Source organism: Lagopus leucura, unplaced genomic scaffold (assembly GCF_019238085.1).
Source record: "Lagopus leucura isolate 7727_CA_CO unplaced genomic scaffold, USGS_WTPT01 Super-Scaffold_100034, whole genome shotgun sequence".
NCBI lineage: Eukaryota > Metazoa > Chordata > Aves > Galliformes > Phasianidae > Lagopus > Lagopus leucura.
The window spans coordinates 4389917-4415324 of NW_024962283.1; the positions used below are offsets into that span (position 1 = coordinate 4389917).

The window sequence follows — 25408 nt, forward strand, 5'->3', positions numbered from 1 at the left end:
GACTGCAGATTTTGGCTGTCTGGATTTCAGAGACGGTTCTCACACGTTAAGGGATGATTTGCTGATTCCTAAGACTGTTTGTTGCAGCTTGGTTTTCTTCCATCTGTGTCTGTCTGCTTCACTTTTTGTGGGTTTGTTTTTTTTTCCCCCCCCCTTTTTCCAAGCAACACTTGCAAACCGAGCCCAGTGCTGTAAGCCAAGAAGGCAAACACAGGGCAGTAAAGAGCACTTTGTATTTCTGGCTACATTTGCAGTATACTCACTGATTACACTGTGTTGGCATTCCCTGGGAATCCCCAGTGGCCGGGAATGTAATCGCTGTAAGACCTCTGTCTGTGCTGAAAAGCTCATCCTTGAATGTCCATTTCACTTTGTTGTATTCTAAATAAATTATTACAGCCATTAGCAGTACGTTTCTGTGCTCTGAGAGCAGAACATCCTACGTGGGATGAGCGTTTATGATGAGAGCATGGGAAGAGCGGGGACGAAGGGTGTGGGTTCTAGGGAACAAAATCACTGCTTGGGTGGCTGTTCATTGAGCAAAGCTTAGGGAGAAAGAGAAGGATGGAGGAGAGAGGTGGGGAGGCAGAAACATGAGCTGATGGCCATCCGCAGAGTTGATCAAGTCACAAAAGTAGCAGCAACCTTCATTTAGAAGGTTCTACAGTGGAACTCTTTACCTGGGCATCAAAGGCAAAGATCAGAGAAACCACAGAAAGATGCTGTTTTGTGGGTGCCTGTGAGGATCTCCCCTATTTCCTTGATTCCGCTCAAAAAAAAAAGAAATTAAGCCTGCTTTTACATTTGCTCTCTGCTCCTAACACTACACCAGGCTGAGCTAACAGACCGCAGGAAACCCACTGCCACGGTGCTATTCCACAAGGGAGCTCACTGCTGCTTCAACCTGGCAGCGCCAAGAGCCACAGCAGCACAGCTGAAAGAAAGGAAACCTCCGCCCAACAGCAGCGCTCCTTTGGGAACCAAAGTTCACTGCTCTTCAAAAGCCCCGTTTTGAAATCCGCACTTTGGTCCAGCGAAGAGTCAAAAATAGAAGTGGGGAGAGAGAGAGAGAGAGAGAGAAAGGAGACCATTCCCAAACATTTGTCACCCTGAGGAGGGATTGCTGGGGGCACAGCTCAGCTCAGAGGGACCAGCAGTGCCATAGCAATGGAGCATGCACCACGGAGGGGCCAGAAGGGCAGCATTCTTGCCTGATGAATGCACTTCTCAGACACAAACGTGTTTTTTTTCCTCAGAGTTACACAAACCCACAAAGCAGAGACTCTATTTTGACTTGAACTCATCACCCGCGCCCTGAAGACACAGCAGGGGGAGGGAGAATGATGGCAAGAGGCTGAGCAAAGGTTTCTTCTCAGTGCCAGTAGCTCCTTCTTCCACACCTGATCCCAACTCTCATGGCTTCATAGGCACTCACGAGAAGCCCTTGTTCTTTTTTTTTTTGGCATATTTGTTGGGATGTTTTATTTTTGGCAGCAACAGAATAGGACCAACCTTGTGAGCTGTCTCCTCAGCCAACATCCTGATCACCTGGAACTCAGAATGTCTTGGAATGACACAATATTGCAAAACTTATCTTGAAATTGTGGCCATTTCCTTGCCGTGAGCAAATAATGGAGAACGTGGCACCATAAACGTTGCATTCAAACCCTGGAGCCCTAAGAAATAAAGCAGAGCTCCCATCATTTCAGGGTCCCCTCCATCACAGCAGCATGGAGCGAGGTAGCAAGGCTGAAAAAGCAGCAGCTCTTGCTCTGTGACAGCCATCAGTTGCAACAGGCTTGGCTCACTTTTTCACACACAAAGCTTGGGTTTCTACAGATAATTGTTCCAGCCTTCAGGAGAACTCGAGATAAACCAACTCCCATAGGGGTTATTCCTCTGTAGGAACTGATGGAGCAGTGGGACCCAGTTGACAATTTCATTCAAACCACAGATATGCTCATTACTACCAATGCTGCACCAAGAAGTCCCACGAACATCTGCCTTCAATTTGTCCAAAAACGCCCACATGTATTTCTCTCCTTTCCTCCTCAGCTGCTGAAAAGAATCTGCATTTTCTCAGCACAATGACAGAAGGTAAAGGCTCCATTACAACGCAGGACCACGTTAGCAGCTCAATATGCAATTAAATGTTTCATTTCCCCAATTAACGGGGAAAATACTCAGAGATTTTGGCTGCTGAAAACATGGATTTTTGCCTCCTCTTTACTAACTCAATGTGAATACACTATTTCCTACTGCTTGCTTTGGAAATCAGATCCCCTCCCTCAAAAACAACACCAGCTAACAGAGGGCGACTTGCAACACAACTGAAAAAGGAGACTTCAGGAGAAACCAGCAAGCACTGATAACCAGCAGAGGCATTTTCTCAGCACCATGTGCAGGAATATAGGACAAAGGAGGGGAAGCAGAGCTCCTTGCAGCTCCAAGGGAAGCACAGCCCTCCCCAGCACCAGCCAGCACGCCGTTATCTGCAGACACAGCAGGGCTGGGCTGGTGGCCTTCAGTTACAGCAGCACTGAACGTGAACCCTTGGTCACACTGCTCAATCTGAATAGCAGAAACAGAGAACGGTGAGATAGAAAACCAGACAGAACTGTAACCCAGAGTGCAGCTCAGTGTCCCTGCTGTAGTTAAAGAGCCCTTCAGATCGGCACCAGCACAGAGGAGGCTCAGTTAGATGCATCACAACCTGTGCTCCCACTGTGGCATGCGTTGGCTAATGGAAGCATCAGCCACAGACCAGACGAGCTGCAGTGCACACATGAGCCATATTTCACCTCAGGGCACAGCATGACCTGGCTGCTCTGTGTGTCACAACGACGTTAAGGCACTGCTGTACATTTCATTGGAATTCCTGCCTTCTCAGGGCTGAGCTGAAGCTGTCAGGTCTGAAGAGCAAACGAAACTCTGTGGTCACAATCACTGCACTCAACTCTTCCTCTGTCAAAGCATACAGAAGTCCCCCATGCTGTCCCAACAGCAGCAGGAGAGAACTTTGAGCTCCCAAGCACTTCACTGCCATTGCAGACGCCCAGAGGAGCTGTCAACCACAGCACTGCAGAGCTACCAATGCTCACACCGGGAGCTCCATTCAAGGACAGACATTCCTGCATTGCTTTGCCAATGGATTTCTTGTCCTCTGCTTCCGCTTCTTTCTGCTGAAGCCAAGAGGAACCCTGAAGGTGTAACAACAGAGGGAAAAGAAAACAAATAACACAAAAACACACAGAGGGAACTTTTTCATTCTAACATAGAACAAATGCTTTTATTGCACTTTTAGAAAAACTGCATAGTCCTAACAGGCTTCCTCTTCCACCTACTCAGAATGTTTGGTTTAAACAACTGTCAGAGTTCAAACACAATCATAGGCTGCCTGCAAAAGGAACTCCAAACGAGGCATAATTTATTTCTTACAGGAAGTTAATTAAAAAGAAACAGGGGCTGATTCTAGGCCTTGCAGTTACCATCACTTATCTAGCACTGAATATCCACCACAGATGCGATGGAAGTTCACTTTCCAACCCAGGAGGGTAACACACTCTGGGGGTTGTGCCCTGAACCAGCCAGCTAACACCACAGCACCCATAAAGCCTCCAGCTCTGTCCTGTCTCCTGTCACTGCCATTATTTGATTTTGCCTTTCTCAGAGGAAGAATCCTTCTTTTCTTTTGTCAGTTAGAACACAAAAGGGAAATGCTTGTTTAACTTAAGTTGCACGCATGACTGCACGCAACACACAGAGTGAGCGCTGCCGTTCCTCTCAGACAGATGTTTGGCAAGATCTGAATATATAATGCAGCTAATAATTTAGGAAGATGTAAACGTGTCTGATGGATCAACGACAGCCAATAGTGCTCACCAGACATACCAAACTGTTCCTCTGTTGATGTCATTGCCATGGATGTGTGCTTGCTGGGCAGCGTACAAAGTTGCCACAATAGAAAAAGTGTCCTGGTCTGGTCCTAGGAAAACAAGCCAGGTGGAACTGCCAGGTACCCACGGTGCCATATTAGTACAGTGGTTCACGTCCTTTGCATTCTCACTTAACATCTTATCTCAAAAGTGCAATATTGCTTTTCATTCGCTCCTATTTACAAAGCACACAGGTCTCAACACGAAATCACCTCTTCCCTCTCTGAACTCCTCCTGGCGGGAGGACGCTGCGCACGGATGCTTCACAGTGTGCCACTCCGAGGTGCCAGCTCTACCATCTACTTCACAGTCACAGTCGAGGCGTCATGGATGGACTCCATCACCGCTGCAAAGCGGCTGCAGAGGTCGTATGGGGAGTTGGGACGGATCTTTGGGGGCTCCTTCAGCACCACCACCTCCGTGGAGCCGTCGAGCAGGCGGGGGAGCAGCTCGCCCAGCCTGATCTGCAGGCTCGCTGCAGGAGGAGGAGGATATAATCAATGTGCTGAAAAATGTGCTACAATACTGATTTCAAGATCTTAAGAAGGTGTTTTAAGCAGTCCCTTCGTTCCCTTCTAGTTAAGACCTAGACACAGCCCTCAGAGCACACCAACAGCATGGATAAGGTAATGCAGGTGGCCATTCACCATTCCCTACCGTCCATGTCTTCTCGTCCCAGATAGGAGCACCAGCGGTTTCTCATGACCTCGATGGCATCCATGTCTTCTCTGGAGATGTCAAAGTTGTTAATGAGGTGCATACAGGGGATGATCAGCTCATTCAGGATGCTAATGCCCTCTGCCACATGAGCTTCCTCACAGCTTACAAATAGAGCCGATGCCACCTCATTCAGCTTCTAGGAGAGGAGAGAGAATCTGAGAAAGACCTTTAGGAAGCAACCACGGTCTTCTGAGAATCAGCATGCTGGAAAAGGCACAGAGCTCAGTTCCTTTCCATGGACAGCTGTGCAGCACAAAGTCAAACAGAACCAGGTGCTGGGCTCTGCTAGGTTCTGGAGAAGCAACTACTGTTAGTCAAAGCAATCATACTTCAGAAAACAAACTGATAAATACATATATATTTATGTACATGTTAACAAATTGTTATATAAATACACAGCACATACACAGCTTACTCATAATCCTGGTTCTCATATCTGCTTTACCAAATCTCCTCGAGAGCCACAAACACTTTTTCACTGAATTATTCTACATCTCCGTGATGATCCCCAGGCTGCTCTCACCCCTCCACAACCCTCCCAAATGGCTCGAGAGCTCCTCCTTTACAAACCAAGAGACACTTTCTTCTATACAAGGTGATCAGTGATTCATTCACTCCTCTGTTGGCTCCCTTCTTCAGCAGGGCGGTGTTGCTTTGGTAGGCATAGATCAGGTAGGTCAGGGACTCCTTGTACCTACAAGAAGAGAGCCAGCTGTCGAGCTTGCAAGCTCTGGGTCTCCAAAAAGGGCTTAAACCCACTACAATGCCTAATTCTAGACAGTTTAGTTTTAGTATAGCAGTTCACAGGGCCAAAAAGTGATGGCAATTGTACAGCTTCACTGGGAGAAGGACGAGGGGATGCTAAGGACAGACAGCTAGCTGGTGTACTCAGCATAACCAGGGTTGGCTCTGCATTCAAGGAAGGGCAACCAGCGAGTCAGGAATAAACTACATTGGCCTCTATCACAAGGCTGAAAGAAGGTCTGAAAGAAGTAATTCTTCCAAAAGAGCCTCTACTTCTAGGCTGTACCTTATCTTGAATAAAGTCACCATTAAAATATACTTACTTTCTATTCTGGTACAGCTCCAACCCTGTAAGCAGGTAAACAGACACCTTCCGAAAAAGACTGTAGTCTTCGTGCCATTTCTGTTGAGGAAGAAAGCAGTGTCAGCTTCACCTCCAACACTTTTCACACTCCTTCACAACTCACAAGTCTATTTGATTTGACCCTTTTGAGAGTTTAAAATTCTCTCAGAAGCCACAAATTGACTCAGTCAACTGCACTCTATCCCTTAGAGTCCACCTAATTCCCTTCTGCTTTCTGTGCTGGCACTGCTCTGAACCACATTCCCAGTTTCCCACACACTGCTTTGGAAAGCATGAGCTCTGACTGCAAGAAGGCCAAAGGTGGCACTTACCTTGTACTCCTCCATATTGACCTCATCAGGACCGATCTCTTTCAGTTTATCTCGTGCTACCTTCATAATGCTAATTGACCTGCCCCGCATAAGAAGAGATGAGAAAATGAGATGGACAGCCTCAGCTGCTTCCAGATGAGAAAAACTTCATCACGGAGCCCACAGCACAAACCTTTCATCATAGCTGAGGTTTTTGTCTGCAAACTGCTCGAGGAGGGTCCGTTCCACAATCTGCTGGGGAGCATCATTTTGAAGGAAGTAAACGAGCACGTGTTGCAACCGGGCATCGTTCTGAGGGGTTGGGGTCTCTTTGGAAAGGAGATAAAGTCTGGAGTACTCCTCGTGGAATGCCTGGCAAGAAAGCACACACACTGAGGCGTCCACCCTTTCACCAGTCTGAATTCTGCAGCGGCTGATGCAGTGCTTAGAACTGCCCCAAAATGATGGGGAGCCCACAGGAGAGCTAAGCTCTGCTGCTCAGCTGTGCTCTGCTGGTGAATAGCAGCCCATGAGCATCGGGAATGATGCATTCCAAGGCAGAAGCACATGCATCAAACATGCGGTTTTCTGAAGCATCCAGGTATCTGAATGGCTTCCTGAGAGAGTGGGATATATAAAACAGGTTTGGTAATCCTCTTGCAAACGAAAGAGTTGTAAAAATCAACTGCAGTCATCTTATATCTGTGAGCATATTGTCCTTTATATTCCTGTAGATAGAGAACACAGGGGGTTTCTCCCTGTGCTGTATTTTTAATTAAATCTACCTGCTGGTAAAACCTAACACCAGAGCCAACACTGGGCAGCTTGTGTTGCTGCAGATTCCCCTATTCCATGCACCCTTTTCATGAAGACACCTTTTACAGGAGAAGATATCATGAGCATGCACATTCCAGAGCACAACAAATTTCACGAGCGCTCGTTTCCTGACCAAGGACGTGCAACAGATGCTGAAAGACAAAGAGAACCTCATTTTTAAACCCAGACCAAGAGAATTACCAACACTGAAAGAAAAAGGAGTACAAACAGCAAATAGCCTTCTGGGAGAAGGCAGTTCTTACAAGCTCCAAGACTTGCTTGGGATGCAAGGACATGGCGTTATGCAAGCACACACACCACTGCAGGACAGAAAAGCCATTATCTAGAAAAACAACTGCATGGACCTTTCCTTTCACTTGCTTGTATGTCTTTATACATAGCACAGATCCTTCATTCTGTGAACACAGATTTCCATGCTTGTGGAAATGAAGCAAAGGAGCAGGATACCTTAACGAGCCCCGCTTCAGACCCATCGCGATCAAAGGTCTGGCGGGCTTTTGCAATAGCCAGGATGACACCTTGCATGGCTGGACTCAGCATCACCTACCATGGAAAGCAGGAAAAGAAACACAAACAAGAACGAGGAAAACAGTAACAGATAGGAAAAGAAGAGAAAACATGGTGAAGAGAGGAAAGAACTTTGAATTTTGAACATGAAAAACACTAGCCATATCCCCTCTGCATCCCATTCGGTTTTCCCAAGCAACACAAGAGAGCAGTGCATGTGGCAGAGGAATTAATTGTGCTGAGTTCATACAGGCATGCATTAAACATACTCAAGCAGTACCTATCTCTATATTCCTATAAGTGAACTCCACTTCCAGAATGTGAAAAGACAACTTCTAGAATGCTGCTGGGTGTGTGTGAAGTTAACCAGGTTGGACAAACCAGGAGCTGGGATACTGTGAGTTACACTGCGAGTGCTCCATCCCTTTGACATATGTGGGACAAAGCTCTGAAGGCAGTAAGGAGGTTTGTAAATACATCCAGGACCAATTCTGATACAGAAAGAAGACCTGCAGGAACACTGAGCAGATCTAATGACTGAATGCTTCTACAGAGCTGCTCCTCTGATGGCATTTAGGAAAGAAGCTGCTAAACAAATTGGCCTGACCACTTCCACAGGGGGAAAAATTTACTTTGAAAACAGCACTTTTTCCATGACAGACAAGTGAGGAACGCTTGCAATCAACCAGTACAAAGTTAGAGGTTAGTGATGGACAGCAATTAGTGCCTGCGCTGGGAGCTGTACCTCCTCATTATATCCATCTGCATCAGATCTAACAGGAACCTTCCCCACACTGGGGATTTCCACTTCTGAGATCTGTGAGCTACTTTGGGCAGCAGGCTCTGTTTCTTTAGCATCCTGAGGCTGTTCTGCCTGAGCTGTAAAGGCTGTTTCTCCCAGTTGGGCCTTCGTTGGATCTACCTCCTCTGTCTGTGGCCAAGAAGAAAAACAAAAGCAAAACAGAGGAAAGCAGAAGGGGGCTGAGATAAATGTGGTACAGCTACAGAACCACAAAGAAATGAAAAAAGCCAGGGTTCCTTTGAGAAGAATTACACACAGACAGCAGCTGGCTGCTCCCTGGCTGTTCCTCACCTCGCAGAGCGCTGCCTCCACGCCGTTCTTTTCGTAGACATGGGCTGCATTGGCAATAGCTTTGGCAGTCTGCTCCTTTGCAATCATGGCGTGCTCTGAGGACAGAGAGCGCAGGCTCTGCTCGTGGGCTGCAGATGGATCTGTCAGGGCAGAGATACGGGGTGAGCCAGCAGAACTGCAGGGCTTGGTCCAAACACACAGAGGGCAAAAGGTGAATAGAAGTGCATGAGGGCGAAGCAGCTCTCCCGCACCTCCTAAGCACGCACAGCAACTTCTTCATCTGTCAACAGCACTCCACAATCACTCCCATTAGAAATTATCACCCACCTTGTTATAAACCTGCTTATGCGGCCCTTAATGAGATGGAGCCATCCACCAGAAGTGCACATTCTTAGGAATTATGGCTCAAGATAAAGTAATGGCTTCATTAACATCTTAAACTGCTGCACCACCAGACGACGTGATACAAGATGCTAATTTAACACTACGTCTGAGTCTGGAGTGAGCTTGCTGCTCAGTTCCATCAAAACACAGGGTCATAATGAGCATTTGCTCTTCATTACGTCTTCTTTCCCTGTCTTGTTCTAAAATGCTTTGGAGCACTCCTGTGCACGGCTGAACAGCTGCTACATCCATCCCACACGAACCTGTTCCATCACGAAACCTTTTCAGAGGCTGTGGCACACGCCGGATTGCTAAATGATGCTTTCCCACTCGAGAGAGCAGCATTTAAACCTTCTCCACTCTATATTTCTATTAATAAAAAATGCCTGGAAGCAAAATGAGTTTAGCTCACTGCCACGAAATGAATGGAAAAGAGCGTTTCTGTCGACAAGCCTGGAAACACAGACGTGCAAAAACAGGAGAACAGCCTTTTGTACTGGCAGGACGCAGCCCCCACCAGCACCTCTGCTACTTCAACAGCCCCTTAGATACCCAAAAATTAAACAAGGCTCCACAGCAGCAGTCTTTCTGACCATTAATTTCAGCACAGCTTGCAAAATCAGACGCGGCATCACCTAGCCCCGACTCAGGAGAGAGCTCTTGAGATTCAGAAGCAGTTGAAGGAATCTTGCAAGACTGCTCTTCCTCCCACTCCTCTGCCTCCTGCTCCAGCCGCCAGTTGTCCTCCTGGATGTAACGCCTCAGCTCTGGGGGCAAAGCCTCCACCTCCTTCTGGAACTGCCCGACCTCTGCGCCGTCACCTTCACCTGGAAGAAGGTCAGAAACATGGCTGTACTCCAAGGCTGTCTGTGCAGAGTGCAGCACTCAAGCTGCCTGCAGCCCCAATGGTCATAGTATGGCTTGAGACATCCTATCTACAGCATCACGTAAAAGCAGGGAGCCATGTAGGCTCCCAAGCATGAATTCCCTGCTGGCTTCAATCCCCTTTACTTCTAGATCTGAAATAACACAAAACCCACCACAAGTCTTACAATCATGCAAAGTAAATGACAGTTCCCTCCACCAGAGCCATCTTTCCTTGTGCACCCATTGTAAAAGAAAGCATTTTTTTAAAGCAACAGAAATTGTATTGAATAGAAGAAAAAATAATCTGTGGGTTCACTCCAGAAACAGACCTATCACAAAGAACAGCTCCCAAATTCTCATCAGCAATGTTTAGCAATGAACAAAACAACAGTCCCCTATTGTTTGCTGCTATTGATTACATCAAAATGAACCACGCATGAAATTATTAGGTTCTTCTACAGCTGCTGGCCATGTATAGTGCCACGTGCACAATAATTCATCCATGTAACTATTTATATGCTGGCAGTGCAAACAGGCTTGCAAGGCTAAGCCACCATCACCAATAATTCATCTCATGTAACAGAGAAGGCTGTGTAACCAAAGACCCACGTGGGTTCAGTGTGATGATATCACTAAGGATTAAGTCAGATAGGAAGCAAAAAGAGAGCTTGAATACACAGTGTTGTATTAGTATACTTCTCTCTTCAGTTTTCCCCTTTTTCTCTATTAGAGACTCAGAAAAGAACAAACTACTTCATGGACTTATTGGGTGAACTGCCTTCTAAGCATCTGCTCGCTGCCTGGCCAGCTCCTACAACAAGAGGGCTGAATATGTGGCAGCAAATCCAGAGATTACACTGAGCTATCTGTCCAAAACACTGCAGCCTGATGTGACCAGGACAAGCTGGCTGTGTTCCAGAGATGGTCCTTTCTCCTGTCAGCACCCGAGCTGCAGTCCTCCTCCTGCTGCTCTATTTCTGCATCTGCAGACAGGGGTAATGCTATACCCCACAGACACTGAGGGACTTGGTAACGATGCACGTTAGGGAGAACATAATGCACCAGTCAAAACAGCTTTAGTTCCCCTACCTGCAACAACGTGGGATGCCTTATCACTTATGTACATCAGGCAGTAAGCACTGGCATTCCTCAGGCCACCAAATGAATCTCTCTCCAGCTCTTCCCACGATGATTCTGTCACTGAGATGTCATTGTATTTCAGCCAGCTTTTCCGAGGCTGGTCGTATATGAAGGCCCAGTAGTGACCAGCATTTGCTTGCCCTTCATGCACCAAGACAGCGTGCAAGTGATAGGGAACCTGCAAGTTCACATGGACAGAGCTGTCAGACTCACTTTCAGTAGAGGAAGTTGTCTGATCTTCATGAAGAAGTTGTAAAATACATTCGCAGCCATTGCTTTGGTGCTAGAACTGATTCATACATTCCATTTACTGATGAGTAAGAGCTGGCTTTTAAGTGAAACAGCAACATTAGGATTTGCTTTTAAAAAATGTGATTTATTGTAACACTGGGATCTTTTCAAAATACAGCAAAGTGGGTAACTTGAACTGACAACTAACAAGACCCAGTATTGGCATCATCTGTCCAATACTGACTGCATGAAGTGGCATCTCCTACCTGCTGGAGGTGAGGGTCACTGTACATTTCATCAATGGATAGGCTGACTCTGGCAATGGACTCCTTCAGATCTGCCAAGGACACCATGAATTAAAAAACACACCTAGAAATGCCAAAAAGCTTGAAGCCAGACAGTGACTACTGAATGCACTGAACAGCAGGGCTGAAAGCAATACATGATTATTTGATGGTAGACCTAAGGATTTACCATCTACCTCAAAACATACAAAAGAGTCATTTTCAGATGAGCAGAAAGACCTGAGGGCACAGCTCAGGATGCATTCAGCCAAAGCAACAGAGGGGGATTCGGGCTGGCAATAAACACAAAAATCACAACCAACATTTAGGGCCGACCTCGCACATCTTGCTCAATCTCATTCCTCCATCGCTGCAAACATGCTGTAACCAGGTTCATCTCTTCCTCAGAAACCATGTGAGGAGCAGGGCAGTCCAACATCTCTGCTGGTGGAGCAGAAGGCTGCAGAGGTGTGCTCAGTTGTTGCTGTGTTGAAGAATTTGCCAATAGGACAGCTTCATCTTCAGGCTTACCATCCTTTCCATCCAGCATGCTGCAAAGCAAAAGCCAAGCGTAAGCCAAGTATGCTGAGCAGGCTCGTGATCATCCAATACTGAAGGAATGTCACAGTTAATGAAAGCGAAAAAGTAGGAAAAGGTACATAATTCAACTCAGGATCATTGCTCATCCATAGGAATATGGCAACACTGCTGGAAAAGGAAAAATAAAACGAAGCAACCAGAAAAACCAGCAGACTACTTGCAGTGATAGACCAAACTAAATGAAAAGTAGCCACTCACTGCTTATATATCACAACTACCCACATCAGTAATTGACTTTCAGAACTCAAACCAGTAGCACTTAGATGAAAGTTAACATATTCTCCAACAAATGGTTCTTATTTCCATTTACCAACCTGTCAGGCTGTGAAGGTGTGCCCAGAATGAGCGACTCGCCCTGGGACTGCCTGTCCACCACCTGAGAGTCCTCAGTAGAAGATACACATGCAGAGGACACAGCACCAGCAGGCTTTGTAGTGATGAACTCCAGAACGTATTGCAGCATGTCAGGCAGTGGGAAGCGTGCTGGGCCAGAGCCGTACTTCATGTACCTGCAATGCCAGAGCAAAACATTCCATTCATGAAGGAATAGAGCTGTTTGGTTCAACCTGAGACAAACAACAAACAGGCAACTACGTATCTGGTTCTGACACTCCTTATTTATGCCTGTTTGGGAAATAAATATGGTATCAGATAACCCCAGGACACATTTCCTCACGGAACATTCCTAAAGCTGCCATTCTGGGATCCCACCATGCACTACTGACATATTTCTCAACCATTTCTATTCATATAATAAAAGCCAGTGCTGCTTCTTTTTTGACAGATATTCCTTCACTTTGTGTGAAGGTGGAATAACTCATCACTTACCTAAGGCAAGTTAATCCTTGCACATACCATTTCCTACGTGTACAAACAAAAAACCAAGGAATGAAACCCCAATAACACAGCTCCACTATAACAACATATCCAGACTTGGTTCAAAACACAAAAACTTGGACCCTGCAACCACGTGGTGCCCATGCACACACACTCATGTCCCACAGGCACGCAGCTCTTCTGCTGTTCTGAAGGCTTTGCAGCAACAAGAGGAGCCTCGTGCTGCAAAAACCTCTCTCCAAGCCTCACTTTTCCTCCAAGGAGAAGCACACCTTGCACACCCACAGCTTGCACACCCTCATGAGCAAAGGGAAAGAGAGGAAGCCTTGGTGCCCTGCAGTGGCCAAAACATTGGCGTGCCATCCGCTGCTCTTTGGTCAGAGACCCAAAACACAGCACAGCCAGTTGCTAGGAAGGACACAAGCTCCATCCCAGCCAGACCAGCACAACACCACGCAGGGACCCAACACTCCACCTTCCTTACAGGTTGCCCAAGGAGGCTGTGGATGCCCCATCCCTGCAGGCATTCAAGGCCAGGCTGGATGTGGCTCTGGGCAGCCTGGTCTGGTGGCTGGTGACCCTGCACACAGCAGGGGGTTGGAACCAGATGATCATTGAGGTCCTCTTCAACCCAGGGCATTCTGTGATTCTAGGATTCCAGTGCTCACTTCTGTCTTGCTGTTTAACAGAAACCATTTCCAAACTCCCACACAAGAGTAAAGCTGTAGCTGACTGCTCACCTTTCCAGTTTCTGTTGCAGAATCAGCATTTTCTCCTTCAATTTCTTCATTTCTTCTCTCTTAGTCTGAATGAGCTCTTTGCTGCAGTAGAGGTACCTAAACAGACAACGCAGAGCCTCACCTTGGGGAATCTATTTACTTCTCAGATCCGTGGTCTTCCATAAGCACTTCAGAATCCATCCTTGCTCACCAGCTTTCAACATGCTGTACAAGAGAGTAACTCACCTGTCCATATAAATGGTCTGAGGGAATTCCAGCTTGGTGTGGATTTTCTCTGGCTGTCCCAGGGATTGGTTGAACTCAAATCGGGAGAGTTCAAAGGTCAGCACTGGAGGGAGTTTGGTGAACCAGCGCTGCAACAGAAGCAGAAACGCCCCCGAGGGGACCTGTTTTAAGATGACTGCTCAGCATCACATCTCAGACCCATCCTAAACATCTGTCTTTCAATACTGGATGTATGTTGTGTGCATGGAGTGACTAGGCAGAAAACTGAACTACATGAGATTAGGTTTTCTGTTTCCATCTTATGTTTCTACCACTAAGCAGCCTCCAAACTGCTTTCAGAAAGTTCATTTTCATTGCCTGACACATCCAAATCCACAGCTTGCTAACTGAGCTTTACAAAACTTACAGACACTGCATCAATTCTGCATGTTAGAGCCTCCAACAGATAGCCATTCTCCAACATACATCACATGCAATGATGAGTAACAAGACAGGAGTCCTCAAGCAGCGCCTTATTCCTCATCCTCTCTGCTTATGAGCCATTCAAATGAGGAGATTCAGACAAGAAATCCACTTCCCATACATTTAATAGACTGTTGCAAAGAGCCACACAGAAAGATTTGTGGTTGAATTTCTCCTTCCTCTGCCTTTCTGGGCTCACAGCATTTCAAGCATCCCCAGGTGCATCCACCTACCTGACACAGCACTGTGCACACCATTCCCTGCCAGATTCCTTGTGAACACACTCATGGCATTTTCCTTTGCATGATTCATGTCTCATGTCCTGCCATAGCGAATCCCCACACCCAAGTGCCACAGCATATTTTAGATCTAAGATATTTACAGTGGAGGTGAACTGGGTTTTTTGAAACGCTTTTTAAAGCAGCTAGCAGAGGGGAAGCCTCACCTTCAGAACAAGGCAACATAAAAACAGAGAAGGGAAGATTTTACACCTATTACCTAGGGAAAAGTAAGTTCTAGTTAACCCCACTGACGCTTTGATGCACTCACTCATACAACAAAATGCACCTTCTCCTCTATGCCCCTATCATGCAGCCTTTCTAGGAAGTAACAACACATTTTCCACATGTTTTCACAGAATAAAAATACTTTTCTCAGTCCCTTCTAAGCCAGACACCTCTGTGCTTTTCTCAAAACAACCTTCAGCTGCTCTTAATACACACAGGATGCTGAATGCAATGACACAGCTTTCTACTTTGCTGCATTTACAAGTAGTTTATGACTGATTTGTGATTTGTGGGTTTAAAGAAGAAAAAAAAAAAACAAAGAAAAGGTAAATTAAATAAATCAGCACAGTCAGAAGATAAGAGTGAAAATGAGAAGAAGAACACACACTGTAATAGGGAGAAAGATACAAATTCCAAATGGCATACCATAGAGATAAGCACTGTACTTTTACCCTCCGAAAATAAGGAGGCAGTGGTTCTCCCCCTACTCAGGTACAGGTAGGCTTCAACAGAAAGAGAGAGACTTTACCACACTTGCATCAGAAGCATACGTTTACCTTTTTATTTTAACACAAACCCCTTGAATTGGTTATACAGGACAACACACCTTTACACATAAGCAGACTCAGCATCTCACCGCTGCCGTGCAGCGACGTGAGACCCCAGGCAGCCAGAAAACGTCGTCGTATTCAATGAGAGACTGGTTTTAATTGCCATGTACAGTCAGCACACTACACTGAGACACACCTGTGCTACACAGTGAGTTGTTCTTTAGAAAGCAACCGAAAGCTCAACAACAAAACTTCCAACTAACCTCCTGTACATATTTCACTGACTGAGTTGCTGTCTCCTCATCCATCTCTCCCTCCACCATGGCTCCTTCCAAGCACTCATTCAAGTTTCGATAACCATTTACCTGAAGGGGATACTGACCAAAGGTTTCGATCTTGGAAAAAGTATTGCCTGAATGATGAAAACGATACAAAACCCATGAACTAACTTCAGTGAGCAAAAAAACTCCGATTAACACAAGAGCTTGTTGCAAACACCGGGTTAGATGCACGACATGAAGTGCTCATAGCTCTCTATGCACGTCTCTCAGGGCAAGCCTCCTCCCAAACGAGTGCTTTCAAATACATGAGCACTTATGAGAATTAAAGGTTTTCAGAAGTCACGTTATATAAATGTTAAAGACAATTCTATAAGGAAAGAAGACTATTGGCAGGTTTACTGTAAAACACTGAAAATCCAGGCAATTCCAACAAGAGTGTGCAACAAAACCATGCATCAGTACTGATGTGCTGTACGTCAAAGCACCCAAAGGACTTAAAAAGTGGGTCTACCAAAACCTTCACTCACCCTCGTGGACACCCTCAGTCAAGAAAGTCCCATAGAAAAGTTGGACCATTGGATTTTCAGATTTGTCCCCAGGGCTTCTGTTTCAGAAAGAAAAAGCACAGAATTCATCTGCAGGCCGCAAAAAAAAAGCCCAAATTCATCATCCAACCCTCAGCTTGGAAATCATTCTATGATCAAAAGCAGCATTTTTTTCAGAGCACAGAACACAGGAGAAGCTTGTCATCTGTTCTCATACTCAAAAGCACACTATAGTTCTTACATAGGCAAGAAAGAAAATGACATGCAGGCATTGTCCCATGGAAACACGGCTCCATAAGGACACCTCCATTTGTTTACACCAGTCTGTAGAGCTCCCCCAGAGCTGATGTGCTCTGCAGGCCATACTGGCCATGAATACAGTCCTACACTTAGGCAAGAAATGTAGATCCAACACTTTATAAGCATACTTCAGGCTGAAGGGGATTGCCATCAGCCAGCAAGCAAGTTTTTCTCACACATGGACAATGTTTCCTCAAAGCCTTCTCCTATGCTAAGCAGTCACATCTAAAATCTGTTTCTCCTCAGTGACAGGTCAAACTCCTGGTATCTTAAAAAACTCACTTGACATTCACAGTGAGCTGGAATGCATCTTCCAGCCAATCCAGCAGCTTGTGTGTAAACTCGCTCACATCTTGCTGCAAGAGAGACAGAAGTCGAGGGTCAAACACACAGAGCAGAAAGTGGTTTCACACTGCTGGTCTCACAAACCAGCTCTAATAAAATCCAGTTGGTACCATCCACCTGAAAGAAGGGCAAAACCCCAGTTTCATCAGTAATGAACATCCTGTTCACGTGCAGGTAAGAGGAAATGAACTGCCCAGCTGGCATGGGGCACAGCAGCATTGTGTTGGCTGCTCAGTGACCAAGCTTGTACCCACACAACCCAGAGCCAGCTGTCTGCCTGCTGCCAAACACATCAAGAGACCTCTGGAAACAAGAGGATGAAACCACACAGGATTTCTCTGTTATCAAGTGCTGGTTTGAGGAAAGGCTCTCTAACGTGGTTTTACCTGCTGTTCCTCGGTTGATTTAAAAGCATCCCTTAAAAGTTCCAGTGCTGCAGAAGGGTCCACAAACTTCCGACGTGTTCCCAGCATTAAAGCAAACAGACATTGGAGTTCTTGCATGAATGCAATGTTTCTTTTTCCCTGCAACACAAAAAGAAGACAAACCCTCCCTGCACTGTAAACCAAGAGCTGCAGAACACCAGGTGCACACACCTTAACAGCCAAGCTAACAACCATGGGAAGAGCTGACATGAAAAAGGATAAAAGCAGAAGGACATGTGGTGCTGCTGAGAAGCAATGTGATCTTCCAAGGGATGCATGGGAGGAAAAAAATAACTTTGAGGTGCTCAAAGGGCTAAAACATAAAGCAAAAACCCAGTGAGCTTATCAGCTTATTCTGTCTGTGCACTGGGCTGTTTTTACTAAGAGCACACACAAAAGCAAGTACACCAAAGTCTCCTAAACGGGAGAACAGAACAGCATAACAAGCAGAAGATAATTCTATGTATCACATTTCTTTTGTAAGCACCTTCTGCTGACCTTTCTCAGAAGGCACTGGGGCTGGATGCACCCTCACACTGACTCATAGAATCACAGAATGCCCTGGGTTGAAGAGGACCTCAATGATCATCTGGTTCCAACCCCTGCTGTGTGCAGGTCACCAACCAGCAGCCCAGGCTGCCCAGAGCCACATCCAGCCTGGCCTTGAATGCCTGCAGGGATGGGGCATCCACAGCCTCCTTGGGCAACCTGTTCCAGTGCCTCACCACCCTCTGTGTGAAAACACTACACTCAATTGCTGACTCAAACACCAGTTCTTCTATGGGAATACAAACAAAATAACAACCTGGAGCTGCCAAATAAGCTTTATGTGGCAGGTTTCTCCTGCTCCTCGCTTAGAGGAAAGCTTTATGAGAATCACTCTGTTCGTTTGTTCTTCTTTCTAGTGATTCTCTCTTTAAAAAAAGTGCTTCCCAAACCTAAAGCAGCTAGATGGCTTAGAAGTCATTAACATCTGGATAGAGGTGTGGGATAGCCTGTTCCCAATGTAATCTGCTCAAAGAAATAGCAAAGCAGGACAGCACGGGAGGGAAACCATAACTTTATGTGATGAAAACTCACAGTGCGCGTCCGACAGCTCTCAAGGACACTTGGTGGGAAGGAGTAGCTGAGCACCAACCTCCGGAACTGCGGCAGCTGGAAAAGAGACTGAAAGAAATGGAGAGAGAAATACTGATCAACACCTCCACGTTGCTGACTCGTTTCAGCCTGATGCACTCCACAGCCTTTTCTGTTCACTCCTCATTCTCCCTTGGCTTCAGGTCACTCAGACAGCACTTACGGAGTGAGCAGCCTGAGTGGCAGAGCAGCACAGCCCTACAGATGCCTCCCAAAGATCTCAACCTCCCATCCTTGGGCTATAAAACTGGCTTAGAAAAAAGCATTAGGAAGAGCACACAGGAGCAAGTGACACAGAGAAAGGAGCCCAACTGCAGCTACTTTACCTCCTCTCAAGAATGGGGAGCCAATGGATCAGCATTTATCTGCTGATGTAAAATGGTTACAAGAAGCAAATGTGCTCAGTTCCATTTACTGTTGTCTCTTCTCGTTTAGGTTATCACTGATAATACACACCACCGAGCTCTTATTAGTTCCAATGTCTGTGCCACTGTATCCCATTAAGCAGAACCTGATACCCCATGTATTATGGAGCTAACAATAACACCAGTATAATTACATCATCAGTTCCAATCAAGTTTCTGTCATTCAGTAAGCACTTGTACATCAGTGCACCAAAAAAAACCAACTGCATACATGCACACAGACTGCATGCATCCGTACCTTGTGATGCAAAGTCTCCACTTAAATGCTCTTTTTGGCACACGCTCAGAGGAAATCTTAATTATGTTAAATAAAAAAGAGCTCTTTTTTATCTCTGAGGACAGAGATATCTACCTCTCTATCTGAGGACAGGCACATCCACTCACTTACATGTCAGCACTCCCTCTTAAATGTTAAATTCTAACTGACATTTTGTCTCCATGACTGCAGCAGTGACAGAAGAACCTCGCCACCACATTACCTGTATGACAGCACTAAACCAGCACGTGTTGCCAATGTTCTTCATCCCAACAGGCCAATCTCCCACTCTTTTCCAGTCGCTCTGTTTGGAATTCTCTCCCCAGACTTCACAGCGTTTCCTTTTGGAGCGATTTTTGTTCTCAGGAGAATGGACCTCCTGTGGTCTGTCACAAGACAGGAAGGACAGTGAGAAATCCCACCTCACAAAGATTCCCTTGGCAATGCAGCCCAGCCATGGGCAGGATGCCAGCACAGAGCTGTCAGGCAGTACCTGGCACTACAGACAACATAAATCCCATCCAATTCCTAAAACGTTTCAGCTCTGAACCCACAGCTCCACCAACCTTTCAGCAGCATGAGCTTTTGGTGATTCCAGCTGTCTGTAGGCAGCAGCTGAGTGGATGTCTCCTTTCTTTTCTGGGTCAAATGCAGCACCACCTGGAGGCAGGACAGCATTCTGATCAGTCTTCCATCACGAGCAGGGAAACGTTTTCTCTAAAAAGAACTTCTACAAAACATTACACTTTGCCAGTGTGATTTTTTGACATGATAAAAGAAAGATTTTCTAGCAAAAAAAAAAAAAAATTAAATACAAATTCTGTTAGCTTGGATCACACTGTAAAATCAAAGCTCCCATTAAGTGCACTTGATTAGGATCATGCAGCCACGTAAAGGCCAGATTTCCTTACACCCCAATTCAGAGCTCATGGGAACGCTCCAAACCTGTTGAAACAATGAATCAGGAACACCAGCTGCTGCTTGTATTTGCTATGCCTTGACACCAGTGGTGATAACTGACACTGTTTTAAGAAATAAAGGGTTTTCATTTAATACAATCTGCACATTTATATACAGTCAGCTTCCTTCAGTTGTTTCAGGATGCTCAGCTAACTGAGCCACTTCATTTACTGGCTACAGAGGAGAGGGGAAAGGAAGATAAGCAGTTCTGGAACAGACAGAAGCCTTAGACAATAGAACAAAGTGCAGCTGCACTGCTCTAGGTGTTACTTCTAAGCTCCCAGCACAGATCTTAGGCATCACCAATGTGTCCAGAGGCAAATTTGCTTGGGGAAGTTTCAGTTAATAGAAATGTACCAAACTGCCAACCTAGTTTCGCCAATAACTGTAACAATTACAGAAACAATTTTTTGCATAATCTAACCACTAGTTCAAATAGCATTTCCTTCTACATTTTCATGAAAATACTTCAAAGGAAACTCAATCCACCTGCTCTGCCAGCACAGAAAGAAAAGTAAGCCTTGACGGAAATTTGGTTCTCTATCTGCTCTCTCTGCTTTAGGAGTCTTCTGGGCTTTCTGTGCTAGCCAACTGGTTGTTTAGAACAAATATAGCTCAGCAGCACGACCTGCTACTGACAAACAGGACTACAACACTACTAAGTCACTTCTTTTCTGATTCAGCTCTCCTTCATCAAGAAACACTAAACACAGTCAGAATAAACCCTTCAGCCATACAGAAGCATGAAAGCTGCTAGAAGAGGGGCTCCACCCAATACGTCTATTTGATACAGGCTACTGATGTGCATTCTTGCTCCCCTTCCTTAAACTGGCACTTGGCTGACCCAAAGGTGAGCAGGTTCTAGGAAAGCCTTACCAACACCAAAGTGCTTTCTGCTAGTTTAGATCCCCATACTAACAAAATCAGTGCCAGGACAGGAACAGGAGGGATTCCCGGCAGAAGGAACAACATGGCCCTTTTCAGCTCGGGTGACACAATGAGCCTTCAGGAGACCCAGTGTGAGCAGAGATGGGCCCCTTACCTTGAGGGGGCTCTTTGCCCACTGCACTGCCTTCCCAAGAGGATGGCTCTGCAGCAGCTGTGTTCTGAACAGGCTCCTGATCACGCTCCTCTGTGAGGACGATGAGTGCCTCCATCAGGTTTCCCTTAGCAGCCTAGCAGAAAGACAAGGAAAAAATCCATAGTTCCAGGGTTAATTTACCTGCATTTGTATGAAATTTAATGCATCCGTGGCAAACATGGGCACACTGGCTCCAACTTGGCTTCCTCTGGCCATTGGAGAAAGCTATCTATCTATTGGTGACAAATAGCATTAAAAACAGAAACAATAAAGGCTAAAATTTATCTGATGGAAAGCACTTTGCCTTCATCACTAGGACAATATAGACTCCATTATCTAATTTCTTTTCCCTCGCTAGAGATTCAAGTAGCTGTTGCTCTGCAGTGCATTAAAGTGCAACAGTGAAACTCCCAGGAACCAAACCCTACATGGATGGTGTGTGGGTATGGTGACACGACACAGCACAGGCTGTCTGAAGGACAGGAGAGTGCTAAGCATGGCTCTTCTTCAAAAGAAGAGCTCAAAGATGTCCGTTTTCTATCTCATTTTATACCACAGAGTTAAGTGTTAAACTCCTTCCAGTCCATGTTTGTTAACATTTTGTGGGCATTACTTCCCAATGGAATACTGGAGAGTTTTCATAAGCAACTCTCTGTGTATACAAACAACACAACTCAGCTCTTGCCCATACATCTCAGGGCAATGGTGAGTGATGATTCTGCACTGATGTCATTGCAACCCATTTAACATTACAATTTCCAATATCAGAACACGCTGCATCGCCATCACAGGCCACACAGTGCCTTTCCTACCTTCTTATCAGCCCATAAAAACACCTGCACACACCAACTCTGAGTTATGCTTTGGGAGAACCTGAACTTGCTTGATTTTGGGGACAGCAGCAGCCTTCTTTCCAAAGGGCAGCGACAGCACATACAAACCTTGAGAGCAGCGTGAAGGAAATCTGCATCCTGAATTCCTGTTATCTCTTTCATCTTGTTTAAAACCTGGTAATCCTGCAGTCAAGAAACAAAGAAAGGCTCCTGTTAAAAGGTGACCAAGGTGACATCAACCCATCCCTGAAACATCTGCCAACCTCTCAACGGAGCATTTGTTCTTTCTTTCCTTTCCACTGACAGGTGGACATGAAAACTCACTCACACGTGCCAGACAGTACTGCCAACGTCAGTCTGAACACCACTCTTAGTTTCTGCTATTTCCAGGCTAGCTTTCAACCTGTTGCATGCTCAGGAGCATGCTGGCAGGCCCTGGCAGCCCTCTCCCCAAGCCCAGCATGTGCAGCAGGACATATAAGGCTCCCCGTGGGCTGCTGGGGGCTATTTTAAGCCTGGCTGCACATGCCACTTGTGCACGTCACCTCTCACTCACAATGAGGTGACAGAAGAAGGGCCCAAGAGGTTTCCACTGCTTTTCTTCCCCACCCCATGGAGCTCCAGGCTTGGGCAGGTCCTCACACAGCCAGCAATGCGTTCTTACCTGAGAAAACGTCTCTAATTGTTTTCTCAACAGATTTCTCTAAGCTTTTATAGGCTTTAGGAAGTGGTCCAGCAAAAAGCAGCCTTGGTTTGGCCACACAAAGTGCCCAGGGAGGGACACAAAGAAGCACTGGCCTCAGCTACAGAGCAGTGAAAGATATCATTGCCCAGAAGGTAACAAAGCTGAGGAACGCACTCAAGGTCATTAGAACCAGATCAGTGTCCAATGCTACAGAAGTCAATTTCCCCAAAGCTCTGCACTTTTTAAGGCCCCCTGTGTCTGCATGCACACCCCCACCCTGGGGTGCTCCAGCTCAGCACCATGACAACTGCACAACAGCCTCAGGACAGGAATACTCACAGCACACCAATTAAACCCTGCTGTTAATTTCCCACCTCCACGCTGTATTCTGGTTGCCTAACACCACCTAATGCTGCAGGGCACATCTTTCCATTGGAGAAGAACCCACACTGCAAAACCACATCACAACAGTGCAATCCAGAGGAGGACAGGGCGTGATTTTTTCGGGGCCTTTCCTTCTTCACCAAAAGAAGAACTCACAGAGGCAGCAGGAAACAGAAGAACTAATTACCAGCCCACAGCTCCACATCACCACCTAATAAATGATATGCAGGCCAGTTTCATTCATAAGAAACACGTGTGTCAACAGCAGAAGGCTGAACTGTGCAGCACACTGAGGCTGGGAATCACACTCTCCACCTCTAATTTGTGAAGTCTGGAGGGGAACAGTTTTGGTTTTGGTCTGTCTGGTTGCTTTTTGGGGTTATGCTCTGTTGTCCTTTAAGACAAACTGGCCATTAGGGCTCAGAACAGCAGCAGTAGCTTAATGCCAGCTGCAAGTCCAAGAGCAAAAGAAAAGCAAAGAAACAGCAGTCACAACAGCAGTGCTATTGATGTTAGAGTCTGGAAACTACAGACAAACCTGAAAAGTGGCTGGGAAGTAGGGAGGGAATGGAGATAATAATTAGAAGGCCAGCTAACGAGCGATAACAGCAGCAGCTCTGCTGTTTTCTTTCATACCCTACGAATCACAGCACACAGTAGTGGTTGGTTTGGAGGAGAAACTCAGAGCAGGGACAGATGCAAACGTGGAGCATGAGTTCAAGGGGAACCAGGAGCAGCAGTGGGCAGGGCAGATGGGAGCCCATGACCTTCAGCCACAGCAGCTCAGCCATGCTTTATATCCAAGTGGGAAAATGGATGTGAAGAGGCCTCCAACCCTGCAGCAACAGCAGCACCTGCACTGCTGAAATAAATGAACCTTTTACAGACCCACAGCTTCCCACTGCCACACCAACACCTGTGCAAAACACACAATGATCCATGCCTCCTGCTGCACCTGAGAAAAGCTCCTGAAGGGCTCAAATGTGCCCAAAGAACGAGCCCACATCCCTGTGCACACCGCAAACCTTTGCATGCTGCAGCCCTGTGCACGCTGTGCCCTTGCTGTGTCCCTCTGCCTCCTGTATCCCCGTGCATTCTCTATCCCTGCGCACTCTGCATGCATACTGCCCCTGTGCACACTTTGTCCCTGTGCACAGTGCATCCCAGTGCAAGCTGTGTATGAGCTGCTTCCCTGTGCATGCTGTATCCCTGTGCATACTACATGTGTTGTGTCCCCGTGCACGCTGCCTGTGTGCTGTGTCCATGTGCACTGTGTGAGCGGTGTCCCTATGCATGCTGTGTGTGTGCTGTGTCCCTGTGCACGCTGCATGTTTGCTATATCCCTGTGCATGCTGTGTACTCTGCATGCATGTTGCCTGTGTGCTGTGTCCCTGTGCACTGTGTGTGCAGTGTCCCTATGCATGCTGTGTCCCTGCTGAATCCTTATGCACACTGTGTGCCTGTGCATGCTGTGTGTGTGCTGTGTCCCCATGCAAGCTGCACGTTTGCTGTGTCCTGGTGTATGCTGTGTCTGTGTGCACTGTGTCCCTATGCATGTTGCACCCTACGCATGCTGTGTGTGCTGTATCCCAAAGCACGATGCCTGTGTGCTGTGTCCCTGTGCATGCTGAATCCTTATGCATGCTGTGCCCCTGTGCACGCTGCATGTTTTCTGTTTCTCTATACATGTTGTGTGTGCTGTGTCCCTGTGCATGCTGTATCTCTATGCATGCTATGTCTCTGTGCACACTGTGTGTACTGTATCCCCCCCATGCACGTTGCCTGTGTGCTGTGTCCCTGGGCATGCTGTACCCCTATGCTGTATCCCACAGCACACACGGGGATGCACAGGCAACGTGCATGGGGATACAGCACACACAGCATGCACAGGGATACAGCACAGAGACACAGCACACGGGCAACTGCGTGCTGTGTCCCTGTGCGTGCTGTGTGTGCCGTGTCCCCGTGCATGTCGTACCCCTACGCGTGCTGTGCTCCCATGCACACCGCATGTTTGCTGTCCCTGTGCACGCTGTGTCCCCATGCACGTTGCCCGTGCGCTGTGTCCCTGTGCACGCTGTATCCCCGCTCACGGCCCCGCACACCGCCGTGCTCACGCCGCAGCTCATCCCGCAGCCCCCCCGCACCTACCCGCCCGGCCTCGGGCCGCTCCTCCCGCCCCACTCCGACACCCCTGTGGGCCGCCTCGCCCCGCCTCCCCCCTCCGCCGCCCGCTCACCGCCTCGAGGCCGCCGCTCGCGGCCTGCAGCTCGGCCGTCATCCCTCCGGGCCGGACCCCCCCCAACCCCCCTCGCCGCGGGGCCGCGCCGCCCGCCCGCCTCACCGCCTCCCTGCCGCCCTGCTGCGCATGCGCCGTCCCGCGGCGGGGAGGGGCGGGGGGCGCGGCTGCTCCGTGCGCGCGGCGACCCCGGCG

At 47.1% G+C, this 25408-nt stretch overlaps 1 protein-coding gene across 7 annotated transcripts; it reads right to left on the bottom strand.

Moving 5' to 3' along the window:
- Positions 1–3258: 3258 nt before the first annotated feature.
- USP28 (ubiquitin specific peptidase 28) lies at positions 3259–25337 on the bottom strand. 7 transcript variants are annotated; one of them, XM_042882302.1, is made up of 26 exons: positions 25319–25337; positions 22014–22088; positions 21034–21166; positions 19598–19691; positions 19255–19417; positions 18294–18380; positions 17175–17312; positions 16726–16799; positions 16126–16202; positions 15581–15729; positions 13799–13926; positions 13574–13669; positions 12311–12505; positions 11733–11947; positions 11379–11449; positions 10831–11059; positions 9468–9701; positions 8491–8630; positions 8143–8328; positions 7338–7433; positions 6247–6425; positions 6075–6153; positions 5723–5802; positions 5226–5349; positions 4593–4791; positions 3259–4410 (listed from the first exon to the last, which is right to left on the bottom strand). In XM_042882302.1, the coding sequence occupies exons 2-26, from the start codon at positions 22065–22067 to the stop codon at positions 4235–4237; spliced, it is 3396 nt and encodes a 1131-aa protein (XP_042738236.1). In that variant the 5' UTR covers positions 22068–22088; positions 25319–25337; the 3' UTR covers positions 3259–4234. The 7 variants fall into 7 exon arrangements, with proteins under 7 accessions (XP_042738236.1, XP_042738235.1, XP_042738234.1 ...); XM_042882301.1 differs by lacking the exon at positions 25319–25337 and adding an exon at positions 25214–25285 and having other exon boundaries at positions 9510–9701; XM_042882300.1 differs by lacking the exon at positions 25319–25337 and adding an exon at positions 25214–25285 and having other exon boundaries at positions 4593–4788.
- Between the last annotated feature and the right edge of the window lie 71 nt (positions 25338–25408).